The sequence below is a fragment of the Cataglyphis hispanica genome, chromosome 18 (assembly GCF_021464435.1).
Source record: "Cataglyphis hispanica isolate Lineage 1 chromosome 18, ULB_Chis1_1.0, whole genome shotgun sequence".
NCBI classification, from domain to species: domain Eukaryota; kingdom Metazoa; phylum Arthropoda; class Insecta; order Hymenoptera; family Formicidae; genus Cataglyphis; species Cataglyphis hispanica.
The window spans coordinates 4,914,160-4,934,377 of NC_065971.1; the positions used below are offsets into that span (position 1 = coordinate 4,914,160).

The 20,218-nt window shown below is 29.9% G+C and overlaps 3 protein-coding genes and 1 long non-coding RNA gene across 4 annotated transcripts; 3 read left to right on the forward strand and 1 right to left on the reverse strand.

Moving 5' to 3' along the window:
- Positions 1-966: 966 nt before the first annotated feature.
- Positions 967-5,848, forward strand: LOC126856316 (prefoldin subunit 3). The gene is made up of 4 exons (XM_050604728.1): positions 967-972; positions 4,296-4,394; positions 4,908-5,439; positions 5,556-5,848. The coding sequence occupies exons 2-3, from the start codon at positions 4,317-4,319 to the stop codon at positions 5,394-5,396; spliced, it is 567 nt and encodes a 188-aa protein (XP_050460685.1). The 5' UTR covers positions 967-972; positions 4,296-4,316; the 3' UTR covers positions 5,397-5,439; positions 5,556-5,848.
- Positions 5,849-5,885: 37 nt separating this feature from the next.
- LOC126856326 (c-Myc-binding protein) lies at positions 5,886-7,707 on the reverse strand. The gene is made up of 3 exons (XM_050604741.1): positions 7,423-7,707; positions 6,604-6,725; positions 5,886-6,396 (listed from the first exon to the last, which is right to left on the reverse strand). Exons 1-3 carry the CDS (start codon positions 7,423-7,425, stop codon positions 6,246-6,248), a joined length of 276 nt encoding a protein of 91 aa, XP_050460698.1. The 5' UTR covers positions 7,426-7,707; the 3' UTR covers positions 5,886-6,245.
- Positions 7,708-7,979: 272 nt separating this feature from the next.
- LOC126856312 (transmembrane protein 267) lies at positions 7,980-10,814 on the forward strand. Its single transcript, XM_050604725.1, has 2 exons — positions 7,980-8,393; positions 10,056-10,814. Exons 1-2 carry the CDS (start codon positions 8,115-8,117, stop codon positions 10,386-10,388), a joined length of 612 nt encoding a protein of 203 aa, XP_050460682.1. The 5' UTR covers positions 7,980-8,114; the 3' UTR covers positions 10,389-10,814.
- Positions 10,815-12,763: 1,949 nt separating this feature from the next.
- LOC126856331 (uncharacterized) lies at positions 12,764-14,286 on the forward strand. The gene is made up of 3 exons (XR_007688350.1): positions 12,764-13,101; positions 13,614-14,035; positions 14,160-14,286. It is a non-coding gene; the product is annotated as an uncharacterized LOC126856331 (long non-coding RNA).
- Positions 14,287-20,218: the final 5,932 nt, after the last annotated feature.

The window sequence follows — 20,218 nt, forward strand, 5'->3', positions numbered from 1 at the left end:
ATCGACCACCTGTAAACAATGTATCTTTTGCTAATGCAGCATATATATATTATTTTATCGTAATAAATTGTGTCAGTTATTGAAGGAAAAATAATTTTTGAAAATATTAATTTTATTTATTAAAGTAATTTTGTTAAATCTGCAAATTTATTTTATAATGACAAATTGATTCTTATCTCGCTATCAAAGCAGTAATGGTTTTGCCTTATTATATAAATATTTATAAATATAAATTTATATAAATGCATTATTAAAATATATTTACAAAGAGTAGATTATAATTTGCTTTAACATAAGATTAAATTTGTTGGAATGTGTAAAAAAATACAAACAAACTCAGCACAATATTGCGGCTCTTTAGCCACAAATTAGATTTTATTGTAATAACAAATAATTAACTATAGCAAAGTTTCGATGCTTTCCCATCAAAATATGCTGAAAGAGAGAGACGTTTTGTTTTCTTTAATAAAGACAGAATCTTGGAAAGGTAATGACGTTAGTTTTTTCGCGTAGCACGCGCGCGTAGGTTTGAGCCAACTAGAACGGATTAAGGATGTAACGTTTGTTGTAGGCGCATAGATCATGATGATGAGCCATAACGAGTGCGTGTCGAGCGAACCAGCAGGGAGATCGTGCATGGGGTACAGTACGCCTGACAGGAGCGTGATACGAATGTGCGCGCGCGAGAGGCTGAGTGAGTTGGAGGTCGGAGGTGTATATTGGCCATTTCCGCAGGAAGCCCTAGGTAACCTGTAACCATTGAGGTTCTAACTGAACGTGCCACGGATCTGTGCTATCGTTTCATAACATGCCAGTGCTCTGGATTCGCGTCCGTGTTGCGCGTAAAACGCCCCGAAACGCTCTCGATCTCCGCTCCCGATCTACCTCACGTTCCTGCAAGTCGCGGTAGAAAGAACGGAATTAATCCTTCCTGGTTGACGTTGTAATCATTGGATTATTCAAAGAGTAGATGTACGCTATCTAATTTCTTTCATACTTTAATAATGTGCAAAAATCAAAGTTTTTGTTGCCTTAAAATAGATATGTGAAAAATATCTTACCACCTGCTTATCTTAATATCAATATAATTTGAAAAAATTCTTGTATTTAAAAATTCACTTCTTTTTATTTACCTTTAAAGCTTGTAATAATCGATCCTGAAACTCAATATTAATTAATATTATATTGAAAAGTTTAATAAAGATTTCAATTTCAAAATACAGTTTTCCGTAATAATGTTTGATTGGTTTTGCAACTCAATATTTTTTGTAGAATATTTTATATGATGTTAATTTAACTTTTATGTTGTATAATTTATTTAAACCTTCAGAAAACTGTATTATGATATGTTTATTCAGAAAAGATAATTTAATGAAAAAGTAACTTGATAAAAATATGTATAACTTTTCATTTTTTATTTTTTAAAATGTTACATTTTGCAGGCAAAAGAATTAATTTTTAATAACAAGTATCTTATTTTGTAAATGTGTTCCTGCGGGAAATAGATGTAAAAATTTCTATATAATATTTCTTTTCATATTTCATGATAAAGAGACAAGATAAGAAAATCTTTCAAGAAAGACGAAAGACTAACTTGATAAAATCAAATATATTGTTGACTACTGATTGAAAAAAATGTCGCATGTCAAATATATACAGCACATTATGATTTATCTGATGTTTACGCTTTCAATCGAGAATATTTTTTAGGGCTTTAGCTTGACACAAAATGTGACAAAGCTAATAATATGCTAATTCGATGAAACTGGCGTCTATTTCGTATATGATGATAGTTCGACGTTTGTTTTGCATACAAGACAATTGTGAAGTGAATGGAACGGCTTTCAGACGTGAGTTGTCTAGACGGTACTCTAGTTCAGATCTACTCTGCTTTACTCTTGATACACCAACAATTATTGGGACTATTAGGCCCAATAAAGGGTATCAAAGAGGAGGAATCCGCCCTGAGTCAATGATAAATGTGATGTTCGTTGGACCGTTCGTTCACAAATGTACACGAATGCACATGTGGGGTGCGGGTGGATCTCTAATTGAGATTGAACGTTAGCATCGGGGCTGTTTCGTTATGATGTATATAACACGTTTATACAATATTTCAAAGTCCCAAAAAATTGTTATCTCTGACACACACAATTTTTAATTTATAAAAATTAAAATATTAGTTATCCTGCCGAATTTAATATAATTTACATCAAAGCTTTGTTTAGTCTTTTTTTGATTATTTTTTTTTAAAATCTACACAAAATATGCTGATAGTCCAAGTATTTTTTTCTACAATTTTCTACAATAAAATTATTGATAACTTTATTAACAATTCTTTTGCTCATAATTGTTTGCATTATATAAAATTTAATAAGCTTCGTAATTGCAGCATTCTAGTTGATCATTAATCATAAATATCGTATTAATCATTGCTTATCAGCCATATTTGATCTAAAAATTTCTAGTGAATTCTGCATTATATAAATATTTCGGTTATTTTTTTCATGTAATTCCGTACAATAAATTCTTTTGTATTATATTTTAAATTACATTTTATATCAAGCTTTGTATTATATTTTATAATATATACTTGTAATATATATTTGAAATATTAATATATATTTGTAATATAATTAATTATATATTAAATATATAGAATTAATTATAACATATGTTTAGTAATACATTTTGTAATAAACTTTGTATAATATATTTTAAATTTTTTGTAATTTACTTTGTGATTATACATTATATAATTTCTAATTATATATTATATACATTTTATAAAATTTTTCGTGTATTATATTTTTTTTTTTTGACAAATTTGTAGAGCCTATTTATTTTACCTGCATATTAAAAAATTTTAATAAAAATTTTTTCTTTAATGGTATCTCACGTACTTTAGCGAAGGCATTTGAAAGACGAGGAGATTTGGGCACTCTAATGAATCTGAGCGTTACTGGCGGTACAGTGTTTTTGAATGAATCAAATTTAGATTATTATTTTTCATTATAAATTAATTTTATCATTCTCAAAAGGATACTTAAACTTGCTTCACTCAAAAATGTTAATAAAAATTACAGATAGGGTCATTCATGCCGAACAAGTCGAAGGGGAAAAGTCAAGACAGATACTGTAATTATGTTTTTTATATTAATATTTTTTAATAAAATAAAAGTGAAAAAGATAATAATATAGAAAAAAGTGCTTTAGTTGCTTTTAATTAACATCGTATAAATATATATCTAAATCTTTCGAGGAAAATATTTTATTATCGCATTTCCGACCTTTTAATTAAAATTCTGAGTGGAATTCCAGATAAAAAAAAATACTCTAACATTTTCTATTAAAAAAACAATATTGCACAAGATATCGCATATTTTTGACATTTTGCGAAAATCTGACAGCTGATACTATTATCGGTGACCATAAAAGTGAAAAAATTAATTTAACGCTGTCAACAATTAAAACTTCTTGAAAAGCAATAAAACAATTAAAACTATAGAAAAATATAATTAAAATTTTGTTTTTATAAATTTGTCGATAATAGCTTTTACATACGCGTATACATAAAAATACTTTATAATTTATTATCTCTGTAATATATATTACTAGAATGACAAAACATCATGCGCAGCTAATAAAACATTAAATTCATAATATTTTTCCACATTTTCCACAATTATGTATTTAGTATGGACTTGCACCAACTAGCTGTTTTATCATGCCACCAAAAAATGAATCTGGTATAGTTTTGTCGATTCTGAAATAAATGTAGTTAACGCTACTATACTAAAAACGACGACCTCTCTCAGGCTTACTCTCTAACATGGAAATCAATGGTAGCGAGTTGGTAACTAAAGCCGCAATGAAAGAAACAGAGAAAGAGAAAGAGAAAGAGAAAAAAGAGATGTGTTCTCAAAACTGCTAACTATCTACGCAGGAATTGGACAAGAATGCTTTAGATAAAATAAGATAATTTTAGTAATTTTTAAAAAAATATACACTTGTCAGCTCGTAAAATGCATGATTATTAACAATTTACCTTTTCATATAATTATTTATGTTTATTAGAAAATATGAGTAATGAAATCTTTTTTGTTACAAAATAATACGAATTTTGATAATAAATATATGTAGTGACTACGTGTCTGAAAAGAAAACATTATTAGAGAAAAAAGAAAATTAATTGGAAATATTTTTTATGTATCAAATTCTAAAGTTATGAATCATGTTTCATAAAAACTAAATCGAATGCAAGAGCTTCTGTATTTGTACATCACTATATATAGTATAGACAGAGCAGAATCAAGATGGAAGACAATAAAATGGAAATCGAGCTGAGTGAAGATAGAAAATCCTATGCTGGAATACCAGAAGCCGATTTCGTAGTAAGAATAACTTACTAATATTTAATTTTATGCATATATTTATTACATATATTTACATCAAAATTATTGTTTCTAAAATTATTTTAATTGTTTTATAACCAATCATTCTGATTAATTTGTAAACGTTTTTTTTTTTATCCGAAGAAAATTAATAGAAAATTAGGATTCAAAACTTTACATCTTTATCTAATTAAGATAATTTTTTTATATGTGTATTAATTGTCAAAATTTTGATTGATCGAATTTTGTGTAACAATTTAAAAAAAAAGAAGTTTCCTTCTTTTCTTATTCACTCTTTTTTTTATTAATTATTTATTTCATATTTCTTGATTATTCCACAAAATATTTTGTATGGTTTATTTGCACAATAATTTTGATGATAAATATATTACATCTTCTTTATTTTTATTTGCATCATTCATACACACATACACAAATAAAATTAGAATTAAATATCTTTTATTGAAGCTTATTGTATCCTTCTATTGAGTCATTCATATTACACAATTTCAGGATGATGTTGAAGCTTTTATGGCAAAACCAGAAAATGAATCTGTAGACAAAGTACTCAGGAAATTTGATGAAAGCCATGGAAAGTATAAATTTATGGAATACAATTTGATTAATAAGAGAAGACGATTAAAGGCACAAATACCAGATTTAGAAAGATCTTTAGAGATGATCGAGAAATTGCAAATTGAAAAAAATAACAGCCACAATTTAGAAACGCAATTTTTATTGTCGGAGCAAGTGTACGCAAAAGCCATAATACCACCTACAGATAAAGTATGTTTATGGCTGGGTGCTAATGTGATGCTAGAATATACTTTAGATGATGCGCAAGAAGTGCTGACCAAAAATATCGAGGCAGCCAAGAAAAATTTAGGATATGTAGAACATGATCTAGACTTTGTTCGAGATCAATTCACAACAATGGAAGTGAATATGGCACGTATTTATAATTGGGAAGTAAAGCGCAGACAAGCAGCAAAACCTACATGAGATTATCAATCTTACTATATAAAATTCGCCTAAAATCCGATAGGTAATTAAGAAATCATAGATTTTCTATTGAATTTTTTGGTACCTAATATTTTGGTATAGAGAAAAATTTCTATTATGCTTTTACTTTACAATACTTTTAATATCATTACATTTCAGGATATCTATGTTAAGAATAAAGTTTGAGTGTACAGAGCATCATTGAAGATTCTGAAATTAAGACTTGGAAGATTATTTAACTATAAATCTGTCAAATTAATATATACATTACTACAAACATGTATGGATTCAGAAATGAATTTTGAGTACAATTTTGAGTACTAATACTGATAATAATCTATTATAACACATTGATGAAATTGACTTTATTTGCATTTATCTACAAATTATGAAATGCAACAAAAAAAAATCGTTTTAAAATAAAATTGTCAAATGTCAAATTATCAAAACTATCAGTAAGTGTATATATTTAAAAATCCAAGTCCCCTATAATAAACGTAAAAGAAATATTTATTTGTACTTTGAGATCTATTCTGTATAAACAACATATTAAGTATGTATGTAACTTCAACAAGTACCTTCACACGATAAATTTGTTTTTAGAGACGAAACAATGTGTGAAAATTAAGAACTAAGTTTCCATTCTTATTTAAGAATGACTAAATGAACATGTGCATAATGGAATGTTTATACAAAACTTAGTAATTTAGCTTATATTCTAATTTTCTTAAATGTGTTATTTATAGTAATAATAAGGCACATATATAGTAGTCAGACTGACTTTAAAAAAGTCAGTGTCCAAAGGGGACTAGCATGAACTCTGGTTGAACATATATTTTTCCATCTTAATTACTCTGTCATGTCGTCTTTACTCTGTTCGTATTTCATTAGTTTTGATTTCAATTCAGCAATTGTGGCTTTGGACTCTTCTAATTCTTTCTTCAAGTTGTCAATTTCCGAAGAATTATCTACAATACCTCCAAGATTTTTACGTATATATCTATAATATGGTTAAAGAAATAACTATTTCTTAATAATTATTGATACAAAATTAGAAAGTAAATGTTTACTTATACAAATTATGACATGTTTACTTATAAAAACAATAACAAAATTGATATATTCTATATATCTATATGATAAAAAATAATTTATAAAGATTTTTCTTAAGGCTTAATTTTACTTAATATATGTTAAAAAAGGATACTCCAAAGCATCAGGTGGCTTTTCAGTTTCCTCGTAAAGTGACACAAGAATCTTTGTAAGGGCATCCATGACACCACACCTCTCTAGATAGACGCGAAACTCTTCTCGTTTGGCAGTGACTGACTGTAAAACAAATTGAAGTTCTATACTACTAGATAAAAAAATTAAAAATTTAAAAGTTGCTGATCAAGGTAATCGATGGAAAATAATTTATTAAAGGTAAGCAAATTAAGACTTTATGTTACAAATAGTAGTCACTTTTTAATCTAATCATCAAAATGAAAAAGATATAAAACCAAACCCCACTTATAAACATTATATATTTCGAACTTTCTCTTTTGAAGAATCATTTCCAAATTGAGTTATTACACATCTAAACTTTACAATCTTATCTAAATTTTATAGAGAGATAATGTTAGAAAAGATTTCTGACTTTTGTTTGATCTGCACAGAGATTAAACGATAAAAAGCGGCATCTGCAAGCTATTGCTAATTACCGGAAATAATTTTAGCAATTTTTATTATTTGGTACGCATTTGTCTTTTGATCGCACGAGTCAATCAAAATAATAAACTAGATCCTACAAAAAGCATCATATATTGTGCGTTTTTTTTACGATTTTGTGTATTTAATATGCACGTGTTAATTTCAATACCGGCAAAATAGTTAATATTTATAATATAATATGGCCAGGCGATCGTCATTACAGAAATAAAACAATAGCATATATGATACTCGAATTAAATTTCGTCCCAAACTCAACACATATATGATAATATTACAAAAACATATTATTCAATAAATTAATTAAAGTCATTACCATCTTGATATAATTTTTCGGCTTTTCTCCTTCGAATTTCTGAAAGAAACGATCTTCAAAGTATGTGTCGAGAGAACAGCTTCCCCTCGATGAACGAAAGCGTAATAATCGAGTCGAGTCGAGTCAAAATAGCGCTTGTCTCTTATCACGTCCCAACGGATTGCAACCAAAGCTTTCTATATAGATAGTGATTTATAGTGGTTTATATTCGCGGGAAACTTCACGATGATTCTTGGCGAACGCTTTAGAAAAACGACCGTTGATTATTTGGTTCTCAAAAAGCGATTTTTAGACAAAAGATGATCAACAGCTTAAGAAAACTAAAGAATCATATAATATTTCGATACATATTTCGAATTGATAGAAAAGAATAAAAGCGATCAACCATAGATATATAAAAATCAAGATCGCGTCTATCGCGTTTAAAATTTGAAGTCCCCCTGCGACAAGAATGCGAAGCTCGACGTATCAGGGATACCAACGTCGAAAAATTAATTACGCATTATTTACGTACGCGCACATTCCTTGCGCGCGCAGAACGTCATCATGATGGCGAATTGTCGCTAAGTTACGCTAGTTACGTTTCAGTTTACAATTGTCGAAGCCCCGAAGCTGTCCGCGTAACCTCGATATTACAATCGAACGTGATCATTAATTAATTAGCGATCACAATTGTAGAGATACTGTGCGCAATGTGGCGCGAGCTTTGGTCACGCGCCCTCCTGACGTGCGCAATCGGCGGTTGCTCGATTCTCGGCGATTACGGACTCAGATCAGTGAAGAACGAGTCAGAGCGCGCGCTGTTTGACAACATGACGCATGCGACGGTGGGCGGTCTCACGTGGACGTTGATCGTCGTCCTGTCACGTAAGCCGCTCGTCCGCAATCTGAATAGTATATTCTCCTGCTTCCTGTTGGCGTCCTTCATCGATTTGGATCATTTTATCGAGGCGCGCAGTTGGCACATTCATGTAAGTAATAGATGCAAAAATTATCTTTCTTTGACCCAATTGTGCGATAAAAGAGCCCTAGTCTTTTGCAAGCTCATCTTGTTTTAGTTTTCGCAGAAATTATTTTTTACTTACGTTTAGTATTTATCGCCTTGATTATCGCGAAGGTTAGTCTGAACTTCTCATTATTTTATATATATATATATATATATATATATATATATATATATATATATATATACACGAATGGATTGCTCGATTTATAATATACTATCAAGAGACAAATCAATTATTTGAGTATTTCAATAGGCTTGTTAGCTAGTGATAAAAATTATTTTATATTTTTTCTATATTTGATATAATATAATATATAATAAGCGATATAATATAATATATATTATAATATATAATATAATAATATATAATATATAATAAAATATACGCTTTGATATTTCATGTTTATATTCAATTTATCGTATATGTGTATCGCGCATAATAGAAACTAGCTCAATGACGTCATGATTTGATGAAGCCATATTTCGCGTAGAATCACGAAACTTTGGAATTGGACCGGTCCTAATCAAATCCGAATTCGGAATCGGAATGATCTTTTTTCCCGCTCATTCAGTTTACAGTTCGCGCAGTTATTTATGGCGTCGGGGTCGGGACACTTGTGATATAAAAATATAATCGTGATAGAGCAACGTAAATATTAAAATAATAGTCAATAGATTATTGTGATTAATGCTGTGATCGTTATTAGTCGTAATTATGTCATGATATGATCGTAAAAATCATTTGTTTCGTCAAATCTGAGTTACGATTTGATTAACCGAGAATAAATATATTATTTGCAAGTAAACAAAGTATTCGAAGTACCGTGAAAAACTATCGAGAGTGCCAAAAAATATCGGGTGATTATTGAATTATTCATAGATATAAATATATCGCATCGGTAGTGGAAAAATTCCGACAAGGACGACAAGTCCGTCAAGTTAACTCCGTGCGATCACAGTTACAGGTATTGTATTTAACGTATTAATAAAATTACACAGAATAAATATTAATAGTAATTAAACGTATAGTATCTGAAGTACCAAGAAAACTATCAGGTGATTATCATATTACGTATAGAAAATAAATATTACATCAATATTACAAATACGTGACAGTTTTATCAAATAAACTTCGTGCGACCATAGGATCAAGCGTATTAAATATTATATTACTAGTTTTTATGTAGAACAATTTGTGGATTGTGTTTTAATCCTGATTATATATCAATTATTCTTTTTTATTTCTGTTAATTAATATAAAAAATTAGTTGATATACATATATTTAGTGTTCTAAGTACTCTTCCTTTTTCTAATTATATTATTAAAATTGTATGCTCAAATGAAATCAGAAATAGCAAATAATCATTATAAAAGTAAAATAAGCATGATTTTTTTTAATTAAAATTGATATATAAATGTAACAAAAAGAAAAAGTAAAAGTAAATTATAAAAATTTATGGAATTATCTCAATTAAATTATTTCATACTGTTTATTGCAAATTATTATTATATTTATATTATTATATGGCTTATTATTTATATAAATATGTAACTCTTGTCTGCACATCTCTCTCTTTTTACATTTTTTTTCTACTTCTGTTCTTAATTTTATCTTATTTTTTTCAGGACGCCACGCATTTGCAGAAGCGGCCGTTCTTGCACTGTACTACGGTTCCTATTATTTCATGGGTACTTTTAAATTCCTTATCTAAGACTTTCCATTCTCCGTTCATATTGGAACACACTTCCTGGGTGATTTTGGCTTCCTTCCTGAGTCATCACATTCGAGATGGTACCAGAAGAGGTTTGTGGTTCTGTCCCTTCGGATCTACCCGTCCTATTCCCTACTACCTATACGTGAGTCTTTGCATGTTCCTTCCTTACATATTATATTGGCTCATGAGTCTGCAAAAGTTTGCGCAAAAAAGTAACGGCAATATTACTCTCATCGACGTATGAGACTTGCCGTATAAAATTGTACTCAAAAAGTACAAACAAAAATCTGATATTCTTTTAAAACTATATATATGAGAACAATCGATAAACTGCTTAAATTAGGTGAAAAACGCGAAAATTAGACTTTCTGGAAAGAAAAAGATATAATTTTTCTAAGATTAATATAAACTGATATTTACTTTAATATAATTTAATTTTAATTTTAATCACATACAAAATTTAATTTAATATTGAAAATAATTAAAAAAAACTACAGTTATAGATGATCACAATTCTTTACAACTGTTTTATTCAAATATAAGTAATTAATAATTTTCATTATATTATATGTAAATTATAATTTTTTTATTTTTTTTTTTTTATACAAAATTAATGTAAGAAAAACAAAAATGTACTTACCGTAGTAAGTAAAAATTATTTTATTATATCTGTTACATTATTTTCCTATGAAACAAAAATATTGAAAATTTTACAGATTACATTATATAATATTATAAAAGACTTTTCCTGTTTTAATAAAATAAAGGAAAAAAATTGTATAATTAATAATCTAAAATTTTTTGATTAAATTTCAATGTTAAATTATCTACTTGTATATGATTAGATTTAAAATTAAGATTTTATTATTTGATGTACATAATACTATTTAATGTACATACTATAATTTTCGTACATAAGTTTCGAAACATACATAATTGTTATTAGGAATTATATAGAATTTTTTACATATTTTTATACAACAAATATGTATTTGTAATGTATATGTACGTAATGTATTTTGAGTTAAAAATATTTCATTATTTTATACAATTGTATATAAGATTAAATGCGATTTTTAAGTATGATATTTGATAATGATGACGATAATATATATACATGATAAAACGATGAGTTACAGTTACATTGTTGCACGTGAGCAAAAAAAGCGAAATAAAATTTTTGTAAGTACATGTGGACGGACAATTCAGGTAATAACATATCCACAATGTATATAGGGACGTGTATAATATTGTGTTTACACATAAGTTTTTGCAGCTGTGTACATAGTTTATGGGCGAGTCCCACATGCATTTATTTTCTATGCTTGCATATTCACCGTTCATTTTTTATGCGGGATGGAATTCACATACTTATAGGCATTTCCCTAACTTTTCTGGAATACAATTTTATAATCAATAATATATATACTGCACAGTTTCATCTATAATGGTTTTGCATATAGTAGTATTTAATGCATATTAAATTAAAATAATGATTACAAGTGCAGTTACAAATTTTATATTTTTATTCTTATGATAAATAAATTTTTATGTATTTTAAAGAATAAATAATTTTTAATATTAGCCAAAATTACTGCAGCTCTATAACTGCAATTGTAATTAAATTTTACAGAAAATTTGTTTTATTGCCACATGTATAAAATCTTTTATGTTATTTTCAATATGGAGAAATCGATTATCGAGAAATATCGATTATCGACAAATCGATAATCTGTCAAATTAAAAAATTTGCATTAACAAAGCTTTAATATTCTTAAACGATATCGGTTATCGGTGATATTCAATTTTCACATCTTTTTCATTTACATAAATAATTAACAATACTTATTGTCGCGTATGTCGATAATTATTTTGTGATTTTTGAATTAGTATAAATTATCACTATTTAGCTAATGAGAATAGAATTCTCGATACCTTATGCAACTGAGCATTCTTACCCACGTGACGCGGTTCCGTAGGTGAGAGAGTGCGGAGGAAGTCCGCGTACGAGACGAGTCACACGCGCGGGTATACAAGCTCGTGTTCGCGGCCGCGCTCTGGAGGGGCTTATCAGCATTCGGCATTGCTTAGCTGGCATTGCCACTTTGCTTCGCCTCGCTCTCGACGGTCTCGCTTAGTACTCGTTTAACTAGCCGGCCATCCCGCACCTGTTGAATGTGTACGGTGTAAATCGCCGGATCGTCAATCGATTACGCCGATCGAAAGCTTGACAATTGATACGCGTTTTCTGCGTGTGTTTTTTCCCCTTTTCCTCTTTCTCTTTTTTAGGGGGATATAAAAGGGAATCTTAATCACAGTTTCACTTATCATCAATATTTAGAGATTAATAACTACCGCGCTGGATCTTGCCGCGAATATGTCGAGCGATTGATCGGGAGCGCGAATAGCTCGATGAGATGTTTCAATATTTTGGAATACGCGGTGTCACCGCGTTTTGATAAATACGCGAATGATAATACGCTGATATCGATCTCCGATATCTTGAGTTAAGCGCGACATCTTACACAAACGATATTGTGTGTGTACAAGGTATGACAAGACGACGTTCGCGGCTTCAGCTGATTGATTCATACTCACGATGGTAAGTACATATTAGTTTCTCCCACTTTCAATGTTTACATATCTTTCGAATAATTCCGAGGTCGATTGTACGGTCCCTGACCGCAATCTCGTATTCGCGAATACGCGCATCATGAGTTTCAGACAGAATCATGTGTTTCCTTTTTTCCGATAAAATTCCTAGTCATGTTTTGTCTCGTCTTTGACAAAGTTATCGGAATTATTTCAAATAACGTAAATAGTGTAAATCATCTTATCGGTTATTTGTGTGACATTATTAAAATAGTTATTTATAAGACTTATGGAAAAGCTGGTATCATTTAATGTATCTTCATCCGTCATAAGTTTCCACATCTGGCACTCGGAAATATTGAAATGTAAATTTTATCTTTGTATGGAAAATAACAATTGCACAAGATATATACATTTAATGAGCTACTTTTCATTGTCATGTTCATCTAATTATGACTACTTGCAAAAAAAGAAAAAAAAAACGCTTCTGGTTTAGAAAAGTTATATTACAATAATAGAGTATTTTTATTTATTAATATTAATATACGTTTTATACAAAGACAAATTATATATATAAAAATAAATGTATATAATAACTCATTTTCTCTTCAGAATCTGTCAGTTTTAGTGTTATCAGAACGCATGTAAGTTGATATTATCTATAAACTGTCAATAATTTCGTATCATTGAGTAACCTTGATAGCCGATAACGGTGTGATCTGTTTCACGATGAATATGACAAGAATGTAGACAAATTTTTAGAATAATATAGAAACGGGAAATCAGAAAAAAAAAATTATAACTCATAGAATATATTCGTTTTCTCTCAGATTGCTCTTTAATTTTTCACCTGAAAATAAAACAGAGATATTTACAGATTCTAGTAGATCTCTCATCGTAATTGATCACGTCCGTTCACAGACCTCGTTGTTAGAGATGCAACTATGCGCACGCAAGGTCGGATACACACAAGTCGATGAGATGCATGAGATAGATTATTCATGAGATAAATTTTGATTAGAGATATGATCGCGTCACAAGAGTGAAAAAAAGTGTTTTTATTCACCATTCCTGATACTATTAGCAATCACGTTGATACTGGAATTAAGTGCAGTTTACGAAATCTTTCGAGGAAACAGATTTCAATCGTGCATGACGTATAAATAATCCTTTTCACAATCTTGTATCATATTTTCGTTTCCAATATCCTTGCCATTTATAATTTTTGCTTCATTGTTTTAATTAATGCTTGATGAAATCGCAATAAAATGTATCACAGACTATCACGAGAATAGATAGGTAACTAATTTGTTTCTATGTTAATAAATAATTTTCCGCGCTTACATTTTATTTGTATATTATTTTTTTTTCATTTTTTAATCTTATATAATTAAAAACAGTGATTGCAAACTCTTCTTTCTAGGAAAATCTCAAGGATTTGACGCTATATTTTTATATTGCATGCGGTGTCGCTGGCGGTGTGCTTATCTTACTTTTTATTTTGGTGATCGTCCTGTTCGTGAAAGTAAATCGATTAGCTAGGGATGGGTGAGTATTACTTCTGCTTTGTTAATCGATAATAAAAAGTGATAATTGCAGATTTCAATAGTACTATTAGCATGGAGCCTGTTTCATAAAAAAGTAGTTTAATGAATAGACAGTCATATTGAATCAATCTATAATTAGGTGTAAATTTAACGACTAACATTTACATTCCAATGCATCAATTATAATATTTACTTACGGTGAAAGTGCGTTTGGTAGGTAAGAATGACGTGTGCGTCTCTGCACTCGCGTAACGCGTTTCAAAATTTCCGTAGTTAAATCATACCATAATTAAATACATATATTACTTATTTCACTAGATTGTTACATGCGAAATGTCAGGTTTTGAAAGCCTTCATATCGTAAAATATTTTCGTAAAATGAATGCTTTCGTAATTTATTTGGTAATCGATTGTTACATATTCTTGCGACATTTATCTTGTAACATACAATTCGGTAAAATTTAAATAATCGGAAAATTAAATCGTAATTTTGATTGTTTATTTGCAATGTACATGATTAAAATTATTTCTAAATCTGTATTTCGCCGTAATTATATGATTGCTCCCCTTATTTATCGATGTTCTTACATAGGCGAAAGGAAAGTGAAAAAAGAGTGTAATACATATAGGTAGCGGCGATAGATATTTTAATATTTTTTTAGTGTAATAATAAAACTCAAATATTCAAGTTTTGTTTGTGACTCACGTGCCGACGGAATCATTGATAACGTATCTTTATTGCTCGTAGCGCGATTATTTAACTTATCTCATCCAAGAATGTAGAGCAGTAATGATCAAAAAATGCTTTTATTTGTGAGTAATTTCTTAGTTATTTATAGTAGGTCTTTAGCCTAAAAATTAAAATAGTTTCAAGCTTTTTTCGAGATTTTTTTTTATTATATGAAATTTGAAAAATTCTCTTTGGTCCTTTCTTTTTGTTTTGCAATTTCTTGGGCATTCATTAGCATCATTTAATAATCAATCCTTATTTTGATGTTTTCCACGAATATATTTCAGATTCAAGAGATATTTTAATTATATTAATAATTTATAATCTAGGATCGATTTAAATTCACATAGATGTTAAAATAATCATCTTTATCAAATTCTTATCCCTTTTATTATAATATAAATTTAATCATCAAGATTGTGAAATTGAAAACTGATTTAGGTCCAATCAACTAAACAGGCAGACGAGCATGATGGCGGATTTTTGTTATACCAATCCTACAATTGTGCCAGGAGAATTACTCTCTCGCCGTGGCTTTTCCATGTATAGCGGAGCCGATAATTTTGATGAAGACTTTGGCAAGAACAAAAACGTTCATTATGGGACATACAATGAAGCTCGATCGAAATTCTAATATATCGAATTCGAAATAATCAACCTTATTAAGTAATTAATCGAGTCATAAGTGCGTTTATTTATGTTAATTAATCGATTATTGATTAAATCAAATGGAGATTAAGTAATATTTATAAGTAAATCTTAGCTTAGTTTTTAGTTATTTCTAATTATTATTAATTTTCCTTAATGTGCATAGTATTTTGTCATGTAGCTTATTGCGAAATTATGTGTTCAAGTTTAATTTTTCTTAATGACTTTATGTAAATATTAAATATCTGTTTTATATATATATATATATATATATATATATATATATATATATATATATGTTGAAGTAAAAATTAAGTTTATTGCGATAGTATTTCTTATATAAATCCCGTTAATTTCTTATATAGTCCCTGAAATATGTTGAAAATATTGACAGTATTTCACTGTGGCGTAAGATTACATTTAAAGTTAGAGTTTGATAAATAAATATTTATTACATAAAAATACTTATGATTTTGATTGTTGTCTATCTACTTTATCGGCCACTCGAATCGCCGACAAAGCTGAATGCTTATTGGAAAATATCCAGATGTCTCCATATATTGTATTTTTGCATCACAGAGAAATACACGGTACTCCAAAAAATTATCACATTAATTTTTCCAAGACTGGAATTAATTCGAGAATTCTTTATGCATTTAACTAGCATGCATAATTCTAACATTATTTAGCAATAAATAAAAAAAATGCTGCAATGCTTTATAAAATATGACTTAGGCAACTTTGATAAATTTTGTAACAGATAATAATTGTCCATTGTGAAGATTTAGCCAAGATTATGACAAGTAATATAACAATTAATATATAATTAAAATGCAGTAACCAAAGAGATAACCCTCTGTTTTAAATCTATAAATACATCATGTATTCTGGAAAATAGTTACGCTCTTATAAGTTGACATTTTATTGTTAGCAGAAAATTTTCCTAAGTTCAATTTTTATTATATTTATGATATAGTAGTTTATCATAAATAATATGAATATAATATGTAATACAGAATGAATACACTTTTGACTGAATTAAATTCAACAGACTCAAAGAGACGACCAAACATTTATGCGAATTAAATTTAATTATTAAAGTGTAAATAAAAATCTAATAGATTTTTTAATTATGAAACATTACATATTCGCAAATATGTAATATATGTACTTATGATATAAATAATTATTTTTCAGTCTACATTAAACATTATTCTTGTATATTTCGTATTATTTATTAGTTGTTATTACTTTAAATATATATAAATATATATTAAATGTTATTATATTTTGTGCCATGTGTATTTTACTTCAGTGCTCAAGAGAAAAGAAAATTCTATTCTATCCAATTAACATATTGTACTATGAAAATTTAGCAAGCAAAAATTGATATTACATTATAAAAAATTACGTTATATTTTATTATAGAAAAAACAATTAGTCATAAATTCTCATAAAATCTCAAATAAATTCTAACGTGCCTTTATTTAAATGTTGTAATTAAAATCAATTCTTAATGCAACGCAACAGGTGTTGTGATATTTTTTTAAATGTTGTGAAAAGAACTGTGTAAAAGATAGATTTATAAAAATCTATAAATTGATATTGATATATTTAAAAGTACGAATACTTTCTTCGGAATCGAATATAGCATCGATTTAGATACGGTATTCATCGATAATAATGTCGATATCAAATATACGACTTGGCGTTTTTACTTTCATGTGCTGAAAGCGATGGTACTTACAATTAGTCGCCGTTTCCGTTCCGGAAGTGACGACGAAATCGCACGCGGGAATGGCAACGGTGTAGCGGCGGCCGGTGCCGGTAGTATGTAGGCAATGGCACGGGGATAGGCCGTAATTGGTATAAAATCATCGAGCAAACACATCGGACAAGACAGCCCGGGATTGTGGGCGGCATTGCGTGCCGTCGTCCTGGTTACCACGGAGGCGATTCCGCTAAAGCGGTCCCTTCGTCCCCGATTGTTCACCGCGCAAGTTCACCGCCGATACAAACCTGTGTTCACGTGTGCGTGTGTTAGTACGCGTGTGTATATCCTACCGGCACCCTTGCCAACGCACCGCCCTTGCCTTTCCTCGGCTACACGCCAAATTTACCGCCACCAGCAACGTCAAGGATCACCTCCGACCAGAGGTCGGATCTTCGTCCCATGGAAATCTATCGATAAAATTATGATTTTCTAGCAAAATTTAGGATTTTTTGATGTTGTTTACTTATGACGATTAATATTTTTATATTTTCATAAATTAATTTTGATATGGGATGGATAATTTGTAAAATTTGGGAAAATAGAAAATAATTGTTATTATTAATTATTCATAGTAAAACTTAATTTACAGTGATCTGTCCATTCTATTTCATTTGTAAATATTTCTTTCGTATATAGACATGTTATAACTGCCAGATTCTGGGCCAAATCTAAACTCATTTCATCTTATCTGCGAAAAACCGCGGTTTATGCTACAGCCCCATAAATCTCCGTAATCCGCATCCTAATGATAAGTAAATACTACACCCCATGATACAAATGTTTCTATAGCGCACGCAACCTGTCAAGTGTTTAGTTAAAATCTTCCCGCCCCACAAATCCGTTTATATCCTTAATCGTCGGAGATAATAGTCACTTCTGCGGTATCCACGATGCATATGTTACTTTTCTCAGAGTATCACACATATTATATGCAATATTATTTTTTTACTCTTATAATCATAGAAAAAAAAAAAAATCAATCTATCACGCTCTTTTGTAAAAATTCAGTTTTGATGCCACTGATAAATGTTCTGGGAATAAAATAGAATAAAATAAATATTCTCAATATATTAAAAACGTCGATAATAGATTAACGTATCAAAGGAATTAAATGTGTAGATAGTTTTTAAACTTGTTCGATTAAAAGTATAATTTTTATAATTTATCTTTTATTTTCTTTTAGATATTGCGATAGAAATAAGAAATTAGGAAAAAAAAAAAAAATGAGAAAAAAATTAAATAAATGAAGGACCGTGCGGAAAGAGATTTGTGTAATTACAAAAATATGGCTTGCGCAATCATTCTTTGCTGATTATGCACGGCCTCATTACTTTTGTTGTGTGTGTGTGACCCAGCTCTCTTACACAATACTCGCACGTTTTACGGTAGAGTAGACGCGCAGCGCGGAGACGGGCATAAAAGTTTAAGCCTCCCTTTCAGGTCTCATATTTTTACGAGCGACCCGCGCGCGAGAGAAGAAACAAAACCACTTGCTGTGGCACGGCAATTATCCACAGTCTATACTGTTCGAACCGGCCTATTCACACTTCTCTCGCAAGCCGACTTTCAGTATATTATGCTATTTTCGCGCGCTATAAATAATCGCCGTCTGCATGAAAACGTTTCAACTTGCTGATAACAATGTCGCGTGATAAATATCGAAGTTCCCTTCGTACTTTTAATAGGACGAAACGAATGGATAAGATGCCCTTTAAGAGATTAAAATCTTAATGAGATTTAAAAAAAAAAAAAATGCGCGATATTATTATTTTATATTAATTTGTATACAAAATATGTAACATGTATGTCGTAACCGTAATGGTATCTTTGTCTTGTCATCTACAATTTGTAACATCAATTTCGAAATGTAACATTACTTGATTTGCAACATATCGTTATATATATATATATATATACGTACACGTATATTGATAATAATCAACTAATTCTTTCGCGTGATTCTGCCGATACTTCCCGTCCTTGTCACAATACGAACGAGCGGACAGAAAGCTATATCAATCATACGAGAGCGTATAATGAGAACATTGGAGGCGGAATAGAGTCCGAGTAGACATCCTGAGGGATGCTATTATCGGTCGCGTGCGACGACGTACCGAGCCTGCCGCGTGTGCGGCTCGTTAAATTCTTCGGTCGGTGGTGGACGCGGACCACGATTCTGTGAAATCGAACGATCACACGTTACAGAAGGTACCGATTGTCGAATATCGCTCGCGGTGTCGACGCGGGACACGTGCGATATGTCTAAGATTTTTCAGGTCACAGCTTCCAAGCAGTGCTACAGATAAAGCTAAAAGCTTTTAAAATATATCACATTAAAGATTCTTGAGATTTCTTGATCTTATTATAATGAACAATGGAGGAAAAATATTGTAATTAAAGAACTTTCAAAAGTTTAGATCGCATTATTTTCTTTGCTATATTTCCAAAATTCGTAGGAGAGTAATATATTGTTTGTAACTCGACTTTGGGAAAGTTAACGATTTCTAAGAAATTTGTTTTTCTGTGCCTTTACTTTGATTGAGCCAGAAAAAGAGGAAGAGAGAGAGAGAGAGAGAGAGAGAGAGAGAGAGAGAGAGAGATAAAGAGAGAGAGAGAGGAGAGGGGAGCTGAATGACGATTATAAAATGGCACGTGTCTCTTTCCAAAGACGTAAAGGGACCTCATGCCGACAAGCACACGACCGCCGAAAGCTAACTGACGGAGAATCATGCGAGGTACAATTAATTTATTGTTTGTGCTAGCCGAGTGACAATTGGGATTGC